This window comes from Erithacus rubecula (assembly GCF_903797595.1).
Source record: "Erithacus rubecula genome assembly, chromosome: 3".
Classification (NCBI taxonomy): Eukaryota; Metazoa; Chordata; class Aves; order Passeriformes; family Muscicapidae; genus Erithacus; species Erithacus rubecula.
The window spans coordinates 102,893,383-102,912,711 of record NC_136689.1 but is presented as its reverse complement, the minus strand read 5'-3'; the positions used below and the strand labels follow the sequence as shown (position 1 = coordinate 102,912,711).

The 19,329-nt window shown below is 36.7% G+C and overlaps 1 protein-coding gene across 4 annotated transcripts; it reads right to left on the bottom strand.

Annotated features, from left to right (window-relative positions):
* Positions 1 to 1,042: 1,042 nt before the first annotated feature.
* Positions 1,043 to 13,434, bottom strand: IMPACT (impact RWD domain protein). 4 transcript variants are annotated; one of them, XM_079300334.1, is made up of 12 exons: positions 13,299 to 13,434; positions 12,374 to 12,502; positions 11,608 to 11,660; positions 11,259 to 11,321; positions 9,129 to 9,214; positions 7,783 to 7,833; positions 7,429 to 7,557; positions 7,045 to 7,139; positions 4,950 to 5,023; positions 3,346 to 3,436; positions 1,494 to 1,628; positions 1,043 to 1,245 (listed from the first exon to the last, which is right to left on the bottom strand). In XM_079300334.1, the coding sequence occupies exons 1-12, from the start codon at positions 13,332 to 13,334 to the stop codon at positions 1,177 to 1,179; spliced, it is 1,011 nt and encodes a 336-aa protein (XP_079156460.1). In that variant the 5' UTR covers positions 13,335 to 13,434; the 3' UTR covers positions 1,043 to 1,176. The 4 variants fall into 4 exon arrangements, with proteins under 4 accessions (XP_079156460.1, XP_079156462.1, XP_079156461.1 ...); XM_079300336.1 differs by having other exon boundaries at positions 12,363 to 12,502; positions 13,299 to 13,433; XM_079300335.1 differs by lacking the exon at positions 7,783 to 7,833.
* Between the last annotated feature and the right edge of the window lie 5,895 nt (positions 13,435 to 19,329).

Sequence of the window (19,329 nt, the reverse complement as noted above, 5' to 3'; positions counted from 1 at the left end):
ATTTGTAACTCTTCCACAAGTGGGCAGTGTCTTATAAACCTTACAGTATTTGATAACAAAAATGGTTAAAACTGCTGCTTCAGTTTAGCATTAAAAATAATGTCCTTGCAGAATTTTAAAAGTGAAGAGTTGTTGTCAGATATTTTTGTAATCTCTTTTCCTTGTGGTTAAAAATGCTGCTTCAGTTTAATATTAAAAATAATGTCCTAGCAGAATTTAAAAAGTAAATAGTTGCTGTCAGACATTTTTCATAATCTCCTTCCTTTGTTGTATCTACTTCTTAGAATAAAGGAAGTTTAAACTTAGGAAATGCTTGCAAACAAAAATAGGAAGGGACTGTAACTTCTCTAACAAAAAGTGTCCACAAGACAGTTAGACAGCACTTCATGTTCTCTCTGAAAGAAATTGTGTGAAAATAAAAATGCATCTCCCCTCTGATAGTCCATTTTCAGAAATGTAAAAAAACAGGGGATTGATTTTGCTCACTGACTGTATGGTCTATTTCACTGGTTGCTTTAATTATGCAACATGAAATTCTCATATTTTCAACAGGCTCCTGCTGTGCCTACAATCAGAGAACAATCATCAAAGAAATTCTGAAGTGATTTCATCACATTTCTTAGCTCACTGCCCATGTTCAGTCCTCCATATGTCACCAAGCAGAGCTTATATAGCATCTCATCAGGAACTGCACAGGCAGGACCAGACACTCCAAACACCACACTCGACCCCATGCTTTCCTTTCACAAAAGAGTATCTTAAACCTTGTAAGGGACTTGGTGCATGAATGATTGTAGTCCCACTCTCAGTACAACAAACTACAGATTTCAGTTACCAATACAAGACACATATTTGAATCCAAGAATGGAGAAGATGAGAAATCATTTTTCATTAGTCAGCTGTTATTTGGGGGGAAGAGGTAGAATGGTGCAATGGTTCCAGATGTTGCACTGTCCTCTAACAAGGAGTTCACATGTGTAAGAAACAGAAAACTTGTGTCTAAGCTCTACTTCAGAGCAGCAAAACAAATCACAAAACAAGATGAAAATACAACTATGGCTTTACTGAATTATCTTCTAAATACAACAGTTCCATTCTATCAGATAAGGCAATAAGGTCCAGAGGGTTTTGTATAAATATGTGCAAAACAATTTTTTAAAGTTCTTTTAAAATAAATTAGTGTTCTGTTCTTTTCTTGTCCTTCCTTATCTTTTTGCTCTTTCCAGCTTGTTTAGATGATTCTTCCTGAAATGAAAAACAAGCATTTCAGAATTTAAAAACTATTCTTGTAAGCCACAAGTATTCTCCCAAGCTCACCCCTAAGAATTATTTTTTAATATGAACAGTATTCATAGTTTACAGAGATTCATGAAAATTTGGACTTGTTTATCCATTCACACAGGTAGTATTACTTTTCCTCTGGCCTCATCTAAGAGTGGAAAGCCACACAAGTTCACATGCAAATGCCTTCACTCTGGAGGGCAGAAACGTACCGTTGATGGCACATAGTCGTACTCCACCAGCACATTTCTTGCACAATTGTTTATGTGTTTGAAACGATCTGGTCCCAGGAGAATACCTCCATACCAGCGGGACACCACAACTAACACATTGTGGACATTCAAAATCTGTGAATCAAAGAAAGCAATAAAAGTTGTTATCTTTTCACTGAACCTGGTTTACTGCTGACACCAATTCGAAACATAAAAAAGGTCTATCTGTTACCTTGTATTTAAAAAAATTGCTGAGTTACATTTCTTATTCTTTGGTATGATCAATTATTACTCTGTCACTATAAGCTGACTGTCTATTCACATTTTTAGATGTGTTGGTGGATGAGGCTAATAAAACCAGGCTAGAGGCCTTACACATATGGATACATAAAATGCCATAAGCTAGTACTGTTAACAAGTGCATGTTAACAACTATTAATCACTTCTGTTAAGGAGAAAAAAAAATATCTGACTAATTTGAGCAATACTGTTAGAAGAGTCAATCATTTTTTGTGAAAAGAGAAATATTCTTAGAATTTTAAAATGAAAAGGATTGGGGGCATGTTTTACAACAGGCCTTTTCTACTCTACATTTATTTATTGGCCATAAAGTCTATGTGTAACAACTGCTGACAGTAAACAGGATGGTACTAATCTAAAATACAGTTTCTTGTAGCCAGAAAGTGCTATTTTGAAATGCTGGTCTTATCTGAAACAAGATTATTTTCTATTTCAAAAAAAAAACCCCAAAAAACAAAAACAACAAAACCACAACCAAAACCACAAAACTGTAAGTTCAGCAACAATAAATGTTTTAATTTTCATACCCATATGTCATAAGAGCTCAAAACAAAAAAAAACCTACAAGATCTATGAACATCGAGAAATCAGCCCATAAACTACTTTTATCTTTTCCTATGGCGGAAAGTTGAACTTTTCTGATCCTTATCTTACTATTCTTCCAGAACAGAAATATTCCCAGTAATTAGGATTACAGATGGAGAATGCTGATCTATATAATTTACACACATTCACATTAGAAAGCGACATTCATGTTGTTTTCTAAAGTGGATTTTTATGGAATATTAAGTGCCTAGACAACCTTCAAAAATATGTACTAACACACTGAGAAAAAGTAATCTCAGAACAAACTGAGGTACAGGAACTGCCAAATTGTATTCTTATTTTCATAACAAGAATATCTTCACACTTAGCACATACACTTGCATATATTACATAAACTAAGTTTGTTTGTTTAACCTTCCCAAGTCTGGTTTGAGTTATTTAGGAAGTTTGGAAAAAGTTCAAAATTAAAAATGTCACAATGTTTCCATCAACTATATATTTTTCAGGAAAAAAAAAAAAAGGAAATTTGGGGTGGGGGGGGAGGGAAAGTTTCCTGGAATAAGAGTGAAACATATTGAGCAAAAGAATATTCAAGCAAGAAAAGGTCAGGAAAATAAAACTCCTGTCGTGAAGGGAACATCATCAATCTAAAATAAAAATAAGTATTTCGTCTGCTCATATAGCTGAGTAGCTTGAGGCACAGCATTAAGATGTGCCCATCTGCCCTCTGTGTACCTTACACCACACAGGAAGCACAGGATTTAAAAATTAGTTATTTTTTAACCCATTCAAACTATTTTACCACCTATGAAACATCACTTGTTTCTATGATGCGAGACTTGAAAGTACTACAGTCTATGTTTTTCCTTTCACCTTGAGAAAGCAATCATCTGGCTGGCTGCTAGAAGAGCAAAAATTATCTTCTACAAGCTTATTTACATCATAGTGATTTTTAAAACCAATATAAATCCAAGATTTCCAAAAGCCAAAGATTAATTTCTACAACCTGCATAAGATGGAGAAGGCGTCCACCTGCTGCTGTCTCCCCATCATCTTCACAGTCCTGTAGGAAGGTCTGCTTATCTTCACAGTATATTCTAGAAAAATAAAAAAGAAGAAAATAGATTTTAAAATGCCATCAACAAATATTTCTACATGATTAATACAGTCTCAGAAATCTTTCATACACGTGTATCAATTTTAATTCTCTACTAAACATATTTACATGAAAACAAGATGAGGCATGGGGTAAACCACAAGTGTTTATCTGTACAGTTGAACAAAGAAGCTTTTACAGACTTCAGCTGCTTGAGGTAAATTCCACTGATTACCAGTTTTAAGCCCCTAAACAGAAAAATACCCAGGTTTTTAATAATTGCATCTAGCTGAAACAAATTCTATCAGATATAGATTCAAATAATGGTATAAACCTAGACAAACAACTTGGTAAAAAACATTATGAATAATTAATTATGTCTGTATTTCAGCAGCAACATGAAACTACTACTGAAATTTGCCTTTTGATTCTCCATGCAATCTCCTTCCTTAGGGGGGGCACTGCAGTAAACTTTGGGTGTATCATTTCATAAAAAAGACAGCTTTTCAGATGTAATTTTCCAGAAGTAGTGCTCAGAGGCCTATTGACCAGTAAGCTGGTTTGTTACCAACTTATTTCCTAACTTCTGAACTTAGGTACAGGTGACACAATGAGAAAGAGGCTTCCAGTAGTAGATGACAAAGAGGAAGCAGTAAGTATGTGCCTGTTCCTTTTTTTTTCTTTAAGTGGATTTGGATAATATGAGTGAGGAAGCCAGATCATCATCTGTGAGAACAGAAATGCCCTCGTTACAGAAACTTTTTACTTCGGTAGAAGACTTTACTTTTTGATAAATAAGCTTTCACTTGCTCTCATTTCATGTTTCATTAGGATTACACCAGGATGGGCATGAATAGATAAGCATCTGTACTTGCTTTTTTAGATGACTGGTTCCTACAGTTTCCCCCCTTTACTGTCACTTACATTCCTCAGAAAAACTCCACCACTATCTGGACTGAGACCAATTCATTTCACATAAGCTATGCTCATGAAAGTTGCCAGAGGCAGATGACTGCCAAACTCATTTTTACCTTTTTCTCATAATCCCTGAAGTTTCTCGTATTTCAGCTGAAACTTCATATGCCAGATGTCTGCATCAGGCTTTCTGATTCCACTCTTATTTCAACTGAACATTTTCAGCTATTTCTAAATATAAGGTTGGGGGGGAAAAAGAAGTTATTTCACCCAAAAAAAACACATTTAGTTCAGGATGATGTAGCATTTCCATGCTCAGACATACTACAAAAGTACACCAATACATGTTCAAATCCACTTTTATTTCTATTCCTAATGCTGCTCCACTGTCTTATTTCCTACTGTATGTTCTACTTTCTTGACCTCAAATTCAAAATAACACCTGCAACACAAACCATACAAATAAGAAACCTACTCCCTAAAGCAAGTATTTTATTTTAATAGCAAGGAGTTTAATAGGAAGGGATTTCTTTCTCATGTCCTGCACCCTTTTGTCAAAAAACACTAAAAAAAAATTAAAATCACTATTTGTGTCTCACCTGTATGCATATATGTTGTGGGTAGCACTTGCAATTTTCTTGTTCTCATATAATTTTTCAAGAACTCTCTTAACCTATAAAAACAATGGAAAAAAACTTCATTTTATAACAGGGGTTTCACACATCCCTCTCAGTATCACTGCTAAAGAAACATCTCCCTAGTTCTACAATGAAGCAATTTTATGCTTCAACATAAAATGTTTGGTGTGATAACTCAAGAAGCAGCTTCTCAGCATTCTCATACTTGTTTTAAATAATTTTCCTGGGATACTGAAAAGAACTTGTCCCTGGAATTTCTACTTTGTGTATATTCATTTTATTGCTCAAGATGTCAAAGTGACAAATTGCTTTATTAAACAAAAGACAGTAAGATCCAGAAAACATTTTTAGTCAGTGTTAAGTATCAACTGCACCTGCTTACTTTTTTAACAATAAAGTTGGAATAGAACACAACATACATATTCCCACTACACACTGCTTTTACTTATTTCACAAAAACATGATATTTAGAAAGCCCCACTACATTTCAAGTTTTTCCTTTTCCCTCAAATATGCTTTTTTTTTAGTTTCACTCCCCAGAAAGAACAGTAAAAACAAAACAAAACAAAACCTATTAGCAGTCTGAAACTGTCAGTATTTCCCAGAAAACAGATATTCCCATCATGTCTATCTCTTTGTTTTTAAGAACTACCAATTTCAAAACATTTACCAATATCAGTTCATGACAGGTTTCTAAGCAAATAACCTACTAATTGCTGAACCCTTTCCAATGGTCTGGCAAAAAGAAGAGCTTTTGGTTAAGACATAATTTTAGTACATAATACAAAACATTACTGAAGTCGAGAAAGCTTGGAAAAACATGCCTGGCAAGTAAATTGCCTTCCATTCAAAAACAAATGTCTCAGAGGAGTAAACAATAGACATATTTAATATCTGACCTAGCTATACTGTGTTATGGCCAATTCTTGTTGAAGAAATTCAACTGACAAAAATCACCTCACATGAAGATATCCCAGTGAAAAAATCCTAATATTAATGGAGAATATTGCTTCAGACATCTATCTTCTCATTATTTTGAACACTGAAGAAATATATATATATAAAAATTCAATGAACTCTGTTACTTTAGAAAGGGAAGTAATGGGAATCATTGGCTTAATGTACCATTTTCATTTCAAAATACTCTCACCCTTTTATTAAGATTTGTGGGTAAAGTTGTTCCTACATACACAAAGGTCCACATGTATGTCCACATGTACAGTGTATGTGAATTTGAAAGGTCAAAGTGCTCCAGAAGCACCAGTTCTTATGTCCATACTAAACAAATTGTTGAGGGGGAAGAAAAAACAAAAAAACTACAGACAGCTACAAACACTACAGCTTTTGTATATAGAAATCCTAAAAATGCTGTTGAGCTGTCACTGTTTTTTCACAGCCACTGAGTATGTAGTAGATCTAACTTACCTGGAACTTCAAGAATCACTTGACAATATCCCCTACTAATTTTTTTTTTTAAAAATGCTAAAATTGTAGAAAAAGAGAAAAATCCTCTCAAGGTTTAAGTCTGAATCAAGAAAGGAAAAGAACAGTAGTTTCCCCACTAAAATGGCATGATCGAAGGAGGCTAATGGTAACAGATGAAATGTGATGTACAAAAGAAGCTCCAAACCCCACTCAATTAGGTCAAGATAAAGATTTACTTATGCACAATCCAAGTTTGTTTTTCAACAGAATTCCTTTCTGAAGGAGGTAAAACATTTATAAACCTATTTTAATTTCTTTTCCAGCTAACACAAGATAGACAGTAATCTCCAAACATCTTATAACAAACTTGCCAACATCCAGAAGTCAAATTCAAGAAGTCAAGTTCTTATTCCCTTACATCTAATGCACATAGTAGTAAAGAATACCAGGAAGAAGAGCTGTTATTTCACTATTTAGCTGATAGTGAAAGAGAGAAACCAATGACTACTCAGACTGTCAGCCCAGAAAGATGCATAGACAGACCAACATTTCTGGCAAATCCCAAGTATTCCAGCAATACTTTGTCAAGCTCAAAGTACAGGGAGAAAGAGAACAACTGATCTCTACTGACCTGTCTGGTTGTCACCACTGCAGCCAAATGTGCCTGGAAAGTGCTCCTTCGATCTGTGATTGGGTTTCCATGATGTATGGGGGGCAGTTCTTCATCTATGGGTCACAAACAAGGGAGTGTTTCTTTTCTTTTAAGAGCACAGAAACAATGCATGTGGCTACAAAAGTAAAGAATGTCTCGACTTTAACAAAAGGGACTTGTTAAAGTGAAGTACAGAAAATAACATACAAACCCACCAAAAATATATTGCATTTTGAATGACTGTTATTAAACTTTATTATAGTTCTATTGTCACTAATTGTATGCTAAAGCTTAGTAGAAAAGCAGAACCTTCAGGCCTCTTTTAAATTATTTCAACAGAATTAAAAAGAGCATATTTTTTACCTTCCTGACTCTCAGGTGTCACGTAGTTTAACATTTTAATTTGATCTTCCTGAATGGACTGATAGTCTAGGAGAAAATCATCTCCATCATCTTCATCAACTTCTTCAGTGGTTTTCTTAATATCTGGTTCTATTAAGATACAAGTAGTAGAATTTATTACACATTTTTTGCAAGACAAGTAAAACTAAATTTCAAACTCTTTTTCTCAAAAGTCTCTGGCTTCTCAGTTCAAAACAGTTTGACATTAAAAATTATTAAATGCAGAATAGTAACACTAATTACAACAAAACCCAAAAGTACTCAGCTCAGTATTAACTTAAAATTTCCTGAGAATTAAAAATAAAATACTCATACTATGGGATCCTTCCAGAAGATCATCTGTTCCAACACTAAGTAATAGTATTTCTAAGGAAAAAAAAAACCAAAACAATGTTTACTCTTTCCATTAAACATTCAAAACATTACCTTTAGTCTGAATTTAAAGATTAAATTAAGCTGATGTTTCACAAAAACTCTAGTCATTTACTGGTCATTTGGGGGGAAATGTAGAGCTGTTGCTCAAAGCTACTTCATGAAGGTATAAAATTATTAGATTTGATACATCTCTCTCAACATGCTTCAACTATTCTGGGATTTCAAAAATCTAGCTTTCCCTCATGCATAGAACGTCCAAAAACTAACAGTCAATTAAAAAGGAGGAAATATATAGGTTTATGACATCTGGATTTAGAGACAAATTAATATATCACAGTTTCATTCCTATTTAGAGGGTCTATGATGTGCTTATGATGCAGGTCTTATAATATATGTATTTTCAGAGGGGTGATAAAGCACGTTCAAAAATGGAAGCCATAGGGTTGGGGTCAAAATACCCAAACTTCCAATATTGTCAGTAAAATTTTCACTTCTCAGTGTCCACTCTTTAAGTCACATCAGTGAAAAATTACTTCTCCAATGTCTGTGATGTAGCAACAAAATGCACAAAGACTAACACTAGACCTTACCATGAAACAACACTGAAAATTAATTTTTTTTCAGACAAAGATAACACCCCTGACAGAGAAAAGTAGTTCAGTCTCCCTTTGCCTGCTGCATGCACACATCACTCACACATTTCATAGCAGTTCAGCATTTTTATGCACAAAACCCCCCACCATTTTTTGAGAGAACAACTGTGAATTTACACAAGCTCTGTAAGAATAACAGCAGAAGAATCACTGCATCTCTGCTGATGATCTACTTCTCATCCCAATATAGTACAATGAATGGAAGGACAGAAAAATAAAATTATTGAAAACTTGCTCATTTATCTGCATAGTCCACTGAAGTTTATCTTCTCTTGAATCCCAGTCCTCCCACAGTGCGCTCAACACCAGAAATTAATTACTGGTATGAATAATTCCTTTGCAGAACAGAGGGCAATGCATAATGCACCTGTGGGCAGCACTGTCCTTTGCATGCAAGCAATTTCCTTTCCAAGAGAATGTTCTTGTTCCAGCTCAGAGGCTACCCCCATCTTCTTTTCCCTACTGCTTTTTAAAAAGGGATACTGCCACTGTAAAACAGTAAGCCCTGACACAGGAGACTGTTCTCTGATATTTAGATCCAATTCAAAGTGGGCATAAACTAATTTGTACTGCAATCTTGCTTTGCAGTGGAAGAAGAAGGAAAACAAAAACCCCACATGTTTTCTGAAGTACCTGGATCTGAAGACTGTGCTTTTTCTACCAGAACTTCTCGTATCTTCTCCACCCATAAATACAGTATACTTTCACCAAGGTTCTGTCTGGAAGCAAAAGGTCATGGAAAATGAAGATTCACTTTTGCAAATTTCACTTGGAAAGTACATAAAAAACCATACAGACTTCAGACACACAGAAATCAAACATAAGCTAGTGAGATAAAGAGCTTAGGCAGGCTTGTGTAAAGCTCTGTCTCAGTAGCTCACTGAGTGAAAAACGTATCGATGGACTGTGATAGTAGATCAGTAGATCAGTGGAGCATTGGAGCATTGCAATGAAACACTACAGTTGGGAAACAGGTAGTACTATAGGACAGGGAGATCAAGATTTAGGCTCAGGAGGCTTCACTCAGAGGGAACAAGTGTGTATTAAGGTACTGAGAGAGGATGGAATGAACACATTTTACACACGCATGTTAGGGATTAAGAAATGGCTCCTTTATGTGCAGCAGGATTCAAACAACTCAAAAACATTTCAAATGGTTAAAATGGTTATGAACTGTGCATGTTTGTCTAAGAAATAAAACCAAAGATTTAGGGCTGTAGATACCCCATGGTTTCTCAATAGTTTTATTCTTACTGCCACCATCTGGGCACCAGGTAAGTAAAAAAACTACAAATGTAAACTTTGCTTAATGTATACAACAATCAAATTCAAATAAACATACATCTTTTAAGGAAAATATTCAAATGAAAATAAGGATTTTATGAACTTGTAACTCAGACTTCAAAATCCAGACAGACTCCAGAACAATTCATCACCTGGATTTCACACTGGTTATTGTACAGAAGCACTGCTTTAACACCTGAAGACAATTCTTTTAGTGATGGAATAAGAGAAATAGAAAAGGAATAAAAATTCCTCAAAAAGTAAACAGTAATTTGTCCAATTATCATCCAATTACAGTTTCTGAATAATTGCAAATTACTTTGTGTCTCCCAAAACAGACTTGTGATCTATAATTATCGATTTTTTCCATAGAGATTGACAGTAAAGTTCATGTTCATTTAGACTGCAGAACTACACATCTTAGATCCCTAGGGACTAGAAACCTGGTCAAACACAATGTAAATGTTGCAGAGTATCTCTGTTCATCAGACAACCATTTAGACATTGAATAGATAAAACAATTTCACAAATAATGTGCACATCAGTGATTACTCCAGGTTTTTGAACTGTTTAAAATTACCTAAAGTACATCCATGACCTAAATACAAACACATTCACTTCCTGCTGAACAAACAGAAGTGAGAGAAGACGAGCGAGGACTCTGACCAGCAGCTGATATAGACAGAAGGGGCTGAACCAGCACAATTTGACAGCCTACAGGACTGCACAGGGGGAGAAAAAAATAACCAGCAGCTCTACCCATGGTAGAGACTCCATCAAACCCTTTGAATCTGGATAGTACTAAGGAAAACCTCTGTTCTTTTTGCTCCACTGAACAATTGTGGTGAATATGATCACACAGAACTTTTCACTTAAAATCCTTGTGCATTTTTAACACTTCAAATTAAATTTTACTTGCTTAAATGCTCTGTTGCTTAATTAGCTAACAAACCCAGTCAATCAAAGTAAAAAACCCTTGTGCAAGCTAAGTGCTCCCTTCTTTACAGCATTAAAAAAACATTACTTATGCAAGATGCTCAAATTTCACTGTCTGAGGCATGATTGTGCTTCCTTATGTTTTTATTTTATTTATTTTATACAATCTTTGGGACCTAAAAGAAATAAATAAACAAACCATATAAAACTACTACATTTTCTACCCCACTTACACAGCAATTCAAAATCATGTAATTTGAGCATTTCAAAATGCTGTTTATTCTCATGCATCCATTATGCCTTGTAGTTAGCTGCCCACTGTGATAATAAACAGTCCATGATGTTCCAGACTCTTAAGAGATTCTGCATGTGTTTATCTTAAAACCAACTTATCCCTTGGCTTTTAAGAAAAACCAGTATGCCACTTATGCTCCAAGACAACCAAATGTTTTCACATCCTGTGTTTTAACATTCAAGTGCAGAACAGATAGAAACTGAAAATACTTTGTTTCCTTTTACTATATTCCACAGTCTCAAACTTACAGATATATTTCTTCCAAGCTATTTGCTAGTTCTGTGTAATCTTGTCCTCGAAGCCAAGGGGCACTAGAATGAAAAGAAATGCAATGAAAATTGTGCTATATGCTGCTTCCAACATTCCCAAATAAATGTGATGAATACCTCAAAAATATAACTTTACCGGCCATCAAGATTCCAGCTGTGAACATCTTGGAAAAAGCATGATAAAGAATAGAATATCCTTGCTGGAAACATCCCTCATCACTGGTGTACTTTAATTCAAGGAGTATTTTAACTGAACTTCCACTTACAGGTAAAGAATTAACAATGGTAATTCATAAAACACAAACATTTGCAAGAAAATTTCACCTACTTTAGTTGATAAATAGGTGGCTCTGAAGTTGGATATCCTGGTGGCAAAATCACCTGAAAGAAATCCAGGATATGCATTCACTGGACTACCCTCAGCTAAATGAGCTTTTCTGAAAAACTCTTATGTCAAGCACCAGGACTACAATTAGTTTTACAAATTAAGAAAACAGATGAGTATGTTGTTAGAGAATTATAGGAAAAATTGAGTATCTGCATTTAAAATTCCAATAATGGTAATGCATACAATTATGTTTTATGGGGCAATTTATAAGGAAGCAAAATAAAGTACAGAAAAAACTGAAAGAAGCTGCACACATGGTTACTGGACTTAAATAAGTGGTACCACAGTTCCCTAAGTAGACACTTCCATGTTTCTTACACGAAATAGACTTACTGCTTTTGGTTCTGAAAACAAAAAGTAAGGAGTGGGATCCTAATTTCATTTTGTCTCAACATTTTCCAGAAAGCAAATCTGGATGCAACTGCAGTAGATTCACTGAAGCACAAAGTCAATGTAAAAGTATTTCAGAAATCAGTCTTTAGTGAAATACACTGACATGCATTGGTCAGGTGTGAAATTAGGATACGCAACTACTGAATAAATCACAAGCACACCAATGTGTTATAAGAACAATCACTGAAAAGACTTATCACAGACCCCAATTCAAAAGCTACTTAATCATCTGAGTAGATAATAATTTTTAAAGGGCTTCATCTGTATCAGTCCAACTGCAAAATTTGTGCTAAACTTCTTACCACCACTATACCTGCAAACACAGGGTCCATTTTGGTTGATCCAGACAGTCACTAATCTTAATGCAGTAGATTTTTTCATCTTCGTCTACAACACACCAATCATCACCATAGATCGATGAAAGGGCTTCAATTTCATCAATCTAAAAAAAAAGAAAAAAAGAAAAAAAACCAAAGTAAATACCCAACACCATACAACCCACTCATCTTTCCATCTTTTTTAAGTCTTGCTCTTCTACAACTCATAGACAGACATGACAAGACCTGCACTGGAAGACTTTAAGTATTGGGGATCCCGTTCTGATTCACAGGACTTCAAGCACGTCAGTGGAGGTTTAAGTTGCACATTAGGAAGAATTTCTTCACAAAAGGGAAGATTAGACATTAGAATGGGCTGCTCAGGGAGGTGCTGGAGTCACTGTGCCCGGAGGTGTTTAAGGAGAGACTGGCCGTGGCACTCGGTGCCCTGGTCTAGTTGACACGGTGGTGTTCGGTCACAGGTTGGACTCGATGATCTCAGAGCTCTTTTCCAACCTCATTGACTGTGATTTTGTAAGTCACTTTGCTCGGTTCTCACCCACACACACCAGCTTTTGAATTTCTGAGGGCTATCCTATCATCTCAGCAGTGACAAGGCGAGCAAAGTGACAGGGAGCAGACGCCAATACTTTCCCAGCAGCTCCCACTCTGGGGCTGCTCCTGGCTAGGGGGGACCCCGGCAGGAGAAACACCCCGAGGGCTCGGCACTAAGCTCTTCCTGAGGAAGAGCGGACACTCGGCAAATTCCCTTAAAGAAAAACCGGGGAAGCGTCTGCCACCTAGAAATGAAACCCCTGAAGTGGGCCGGCGGTGCAGCCGTGCCACAGCGGGCACGGAGCCGCTGAGGGGCCGGGGCTCCCCAGGAGCCTCCTCAAGTCACCGCTTCCCTCCGCCGCTCACCTGCTGCTGTGCGCTCTCCGTGTCACTCGCCGCCATCGGAGTCGAGGGAAGGAGGAGAGGAGGAAGGGAAGGAGCAGGAGGAAGGGAAGACAAAGGAGGGAGAAGCACAGGAGCAGCGCCGAGCCCTGTGCGCAGCCGTGGCGGTGACGCCCGGGCCCTTCCTTCCGCCGGAGGGAGCGGGCGGGCCGTGTGTGTTATGTCCGAGCTGCCACACAGACGGCATTATATCCTACTTTTCTTGTCTGCTTTTCCCTTATTCCCTACATCCTGTTCTTAAAATAAAGCACCTCTGTTTCACTGAGGATTTTACCGATGCATCTGTTTTCACCTTGTGTTTATGGCGCTCGGAAAGAACGATTGACAGAACTACAAAATTTCCTTTAAAAACTATTTGAAAGGGTAACATGGTGTTTCAAGCTGTTTTCATTATAGCGCTAGAAATCCACGTTTTCTGTTTAACCTCGGGAAGTTTAAGGATCTCCTTTAAAAAGAGAGAGCACTGATCACTAAAAAATCTCCTTGCGTGCAAAGCAAGGGTTTCATAGTTTATGCAGTTTTTATGGTTTATGTTTTATTCCTGTGTGATTTTATACTGACACAGTTGGGAAGAATTCAAGGTAAACTTCGCTTTGCCTTTCTTGAAAGCTTAAAGAATTTACACCCGTTCGGGAGAAAAGGATTACAGTTCAAAATGATGTTGACAATCAGGACAGGCAAAACAGACAAAACAAAAACTAAACAAACTAACAACCCACAGTAAAAACAAAAACAAACAAACGAGAAACCCAGAATGCAACTGAATAGGGACAAAATTAGCACTGTATTATCAACTACATATATTCTGGATGGAGAACTACTGGTTGTACAGCAGTTCTGCAGAAATTATTTCAGAGTTAGAGTGAATCCAAGACCATCTTTGTCTTCAAAGTCATGAACAGAGTTGGTTTAATTATTTTTGAAAAGATAATTAAAAAAATATGCCCAGTGTTGGAACATGACAAAAATTAATATTTTATGGGACAAAGTCAAAGTCAATATTCCAGTCAATTTTAAAAGAGAGACAGAAAGAAACATAGACAGACAGTAAGTTTATTGTTTAAACAATTGCCTTCTGACCAAAACATAACTGAAAGCTTTATCCATGAGGACCTAGAAAAGATGGTGCTCCATCTGTTCACTGTAATATTAAATTGCCTGATAAATCTAAGGAGATAATGACAAGACTAAAACTTTCTGAGTACAATCTCTATGATGCTTGTGCTTTATAAGTTGCTAGTTTTGACTTAGCTGAACAAGTGGCTTTATGTTACTATAAACATTTTTTTTGTTATTAAATAACTCAAAAATTTTATTGCTATTTTTAATGACTGTTGTCTCTAAGTCATATAAAAGCATTGATATGAAAGACTTCAGCTATCTGCTATTGGGCCAGGAAGAAACTGTACCAGATAAGGAGGCACAGAGAATAAATCACAGAGCTGTGTGGACTGTAGACATCTCTGACAGATTTCAGAGGATTCGCCAATTTCTTTCATTGTCATTTATATTTGTGACAAGTCTTAGTAAATAGAAATGGAGATAAATGTGGCTAATGAATCTCCAGCATGTTAATGATACTAAATTATTAACAGAGTAGCTGAACTGATATGGTGTACAGGAGTATTTACCAGATAATTAATGTCTTTGTCTGTCTGAAACATTCTACTAAAGCAGATATGAAACATATCCACAACTTTCAAACAAAGGACAACAGCACAGTGGAGTTTACTATTTTGGGGGGTTTTTTTAGTATATGACTGAACCTTACTGTTCTGTATGGTGAGGCATCTCCCAAAATGATACTCTTCACAGCAGTGCATTAACTTTGATATTTAAAATGGTTACAATTGTTCCATCAATTCAGTCTTTGTGAACCACAGATAGCAAAGAAAAACATTTAAAACTCAAATCAAATCAAGTAAGCCAAATAAAACCCTGAGGTCAGGGAGCAGCCCAAATTGCTACCTTGAATTCAAATTCTTTGTTCTGTCTTGCCAGGACAAGATAAAACACCGAGTAATTACTCTTTCCATTCTGCAACTGGAATCTAATACTAGAGCACGAAGAGCTTAAATGAGATACAAATAATATTCATTCAATCAGGATTGAATTGCAAATAAATGAAAAACAGAACTAAGAATTACAGAGGAATTAAAATTTTAGTAAAATATCCATAACCCTGTTTTATTTTGCAGACAACAGTTCAAACATCATGATGCATTTTCAACTCCTCTTTTACAATTAAAAAGAAGGAAGATTGAGAAAAAATAAGGGAAATGTCACGTCATGTCATGTCATGTCATGTACTAATGATTAACAGTTCTGGACTCTGGTTTTGGGCAGGATTTTCTTCTAATGAGACTCTTCCAATAGTGTCTTAAGAATAGCTCAAGGAGAGCATTTTGCTATAGTTACTTATCAAAAAACAAGGAATTTTTTCTTATGCTCCAATTCCACTCTACATCCAATAGAAATCTCATTCTGCAACAGAATTGGGCCATCCAATAATGAGCATTTATCCATTTGAGGACAAAGTGGTTCAGCTGATTTCAGTTCCACTGTGGTGCATTTTGCTAGATTGACATAAATTAGCTATAAAGTTCATAGCTATAAACACTAGTTCTTGGTGTAGAACTTCATGTCTAGTAAGACTAAGGAGAAGCATATGTGCAGGTGACTTAATACCTAGTTTAGCACTGTTACTTCTCATTTAGCCACAACCCACTTTTTGTGCTGGCTATAGTAAGGTCCAGTTGGCTTCTGTGGAGCTACAGAAATCCAAAAGCTTTTCTATGAAGTAACTACTAGAAGGTTTTAGGAGCCTCCTGAGAGAAGAGGACCAGCAGTATAGAAGAGGACCAATTCTCTCATTTTCTCCTGCATTCAGATAAAAACAGGCATCTTAAAAGGAACTTTTCTCTGTTGCAGGATTTTTTTTTTTCCTGCTACACATTACCTCAAGAAACTACCTGAGCTTGCTTCAGTGCTGCTTTGAGCAGCAAAAAGCATGTCTCAGCTCAGGAGCCAATCCAACTCATACCATCCACAAATTCACTACATTATATGGTTTTTGCCTGCAAAGTATGAAAGAAACTTCAGAGAGAAACTGAAAGCAACTGACTAGCATCTGCAAGAATTTCTGTTGCAGGCAGTTCAGAACAACATGAACGTTTGCTCTAATCACTCACTGAGTTGCTCATGGTAATCCAGAGACATCCACAAGAATCACATCTGAGAGTGTCAGCACATTAATTAATTCTCCTGTGCCTGTGTTTTGCCAGCCTAGTAAATAAAATCTGTATGGAAATAGGACAAGGACCTGTGCTTGCTGCACTGCTTTTCAGAGTTGAGGAGCAGTTTCCTCAAGAAGTGCAGCCTCAAGGCTGCAAGAAAGCTGCTAAGGAACAAATTTTTAGGACTGTTGATGAGTTAACAAACACAGCAATTTAACAGGTTACTGTGTGAAAACAAACATACAACCCATCCCGTATCATTTATTGTTTCCACTTCTCATTTCTCTGTGTGCACTCCGTTGCCCAGTCATATATCTCAAATTTGACCAGTATGCTCTAGTCTGAAGAGGAAGAACACAAAGTGTCAATGTAATAAAGGTTGTCCCATCACAGAGAGGATATAAAAAATACTGTACTGTGAAAATCACAGACGAAGCAGTTCAGTGAGCTCTGTGCAAGGCTGTTTGCCTGTGTGTTCAGCCCCAAGACAGGACATGTTTCAAGCTTTTTGAATCACTACTTTCAGCAGATTATCTGAAAAAGGAGTGACATGGGAAAAAAAAAAAAAAAAAAAAAAAAAGACAAACCAACAAAACAAACAGATAAAAGAGAACAAAACCTCCATATCAGCAACATTCTCTTTTTGTTTTCCACACTTCAGAGTCCAAAATGCACTGGGTCATTATTACTCTGGGATGTGCAAGGAGGCAAAACACAGGTGAGAAATAGACACTCTTTGAAGATGATGGAAGGAAGAGAAGTGCAGTGATCCTGGCCCAGAGAGCCCTGTACATCCAGGTGACTTACAGCACAGTTAAATGGAGCTGGCCCTGTGCTGTGCTGCCTCCTGGCCTGGTTTGTGTTGCACAAAACCCTTTGTTTTGTGGAAGTAGGATTAACTTCACTAGGTCCTTGGCAGAGAGTGCAGGCGATTATAGCACCCCCATGGCCTTGCCCTTATCTAGAAATATACAAGGAGTAAACCTCACTTGTGAACATCCTTTATAAATGGCTATTTTCTTGTAAGAAAACTAAAATACTGCAGTCAAAGAGGAGCCTTTCTTCAGAGATGGGATCTGTGCAGCTTGCCAAGGGAAAAGTCTGCCCAGGGTCAATCCAGTGTTGCAGGAACATGGAGATCGTGGCTTCTGATTTACTCGCTGTATCTGTTGGTCTTTATTCTGTCTTTTTAAAACATTAAATTTATTAAGTTATTAGTTTTCAGGCCTTTGTTACTCAGATTCAGAGAAAAACCCTGCACTGACTGGCTGAAGGGTGAAACAGTGAACTCTGTGTTGTATTGCAATGGGTTATAGAGTAGTAAGAGAAGAAGTAAGAGAGGTAAGGGCAGCAACTTGAAGACCTGCACATAAGAAAAGAAAGCCAACATGATCCTTCCCTGAAGCCTCCCAGATGTTATATATAATTATTGCCAAAGCATCCCTGGAAGCAGATCTCTTAAGTAAGATAAACTAATTTAAAGTAACAAAAGGCAACAGAAGTTCAAACATGATACATTTGTATTATCTAAAGGTGTGGAGCTGCTCCTTCTCTGCTTTTTGCTATGTCATTCTTCAAAGATAAAAAAATACATGTAGCTATAGACAATGCAGAAAAATGGAGGTTGCCTCATTATTTATGCCTGAAGAATTTCATTAGAATTGCTCAGGTTTAAACTTGCCCACTTTTGGAAGAGAAGCTTCATCCTCATCTTTTGTGATAGTTTGTCATGGCACATGTGGCTCCTGCCCTGCCTTTTCAGTGCTCCTTCTGCATATGACACAGACTTGGTCATCCCACAACACTGAAAGCTTCTCTGCTCCCTTAATAATTTCTTGCAGGATTTTCAGAGGCGCTGTGGGAGTTCTCAAAATGCAAAACCCCTCTCATGTGCTAAAGGCAGAGAAACAAGTGCCAACTCTTCAGATGAAAGGTGTAGTGAAGAATAAATAAGGGTAGGGCAAACAAAGGGGAAGGAGTGGTGGACCAAAGAGCCTTGAAAAAAGTAAATACTTCACTTTTTGTCCCTGGTAGCACCCAATTTCTCTTTTTAGGTTGCTTTTGGCTGTGCTGTTCTTAGAAGCAGTGTGTGTATTGACAATTTTCTTTCACCTGCACCACAGTTGTATAGGCTACCAAAGTGATTTCCAAAAAGACCCCCTTTTCCTGTGCAAAATGAGATTTGCAATTTGGAATTATCTTTTAAGTTTAATAAGGGATAAAAAAATTAACCAGCGCTGGGGTGCACTTGGCATTTGACCAAAAAGCACCAAAGTGGGAGAGTGTGATCTTTATATTGTTACATTACCGAGGAACATACATATTCATGTGCTTCGTACATTATTCAGACATTCTTGTGAGGTTTTGATGTTTCAGGAACTCTACTTTGTTTTCTTTACACTCTAAATTTCCTGCACGACATCCTGTGAAATATGTTTTATTTCTTCTTGTCTTCATCCTGTTGTTCCACATTCTCCGATAAGGGGTTAACAAATTCTACCATTCTTCTCCAGCGTTCTGCTGTTGTCACTGTTATCTCTTGGAGAGGTCAGTCAGCAGATGTAGGAATCAACAGAATTGTTTCCCACCCTTCTTTCAGTCACATAGAAGCATTTTAAATATTTAGTCTTTTTGCTGAGGCGTACAATATAATACATTAATCACACCACTATTTCTATAAATTATAAGGTAGGTATTTAAACTAATAGATTACGTTATACTAACGAACAGCTAAATAGAATTACTTAGCTGTTCAATAC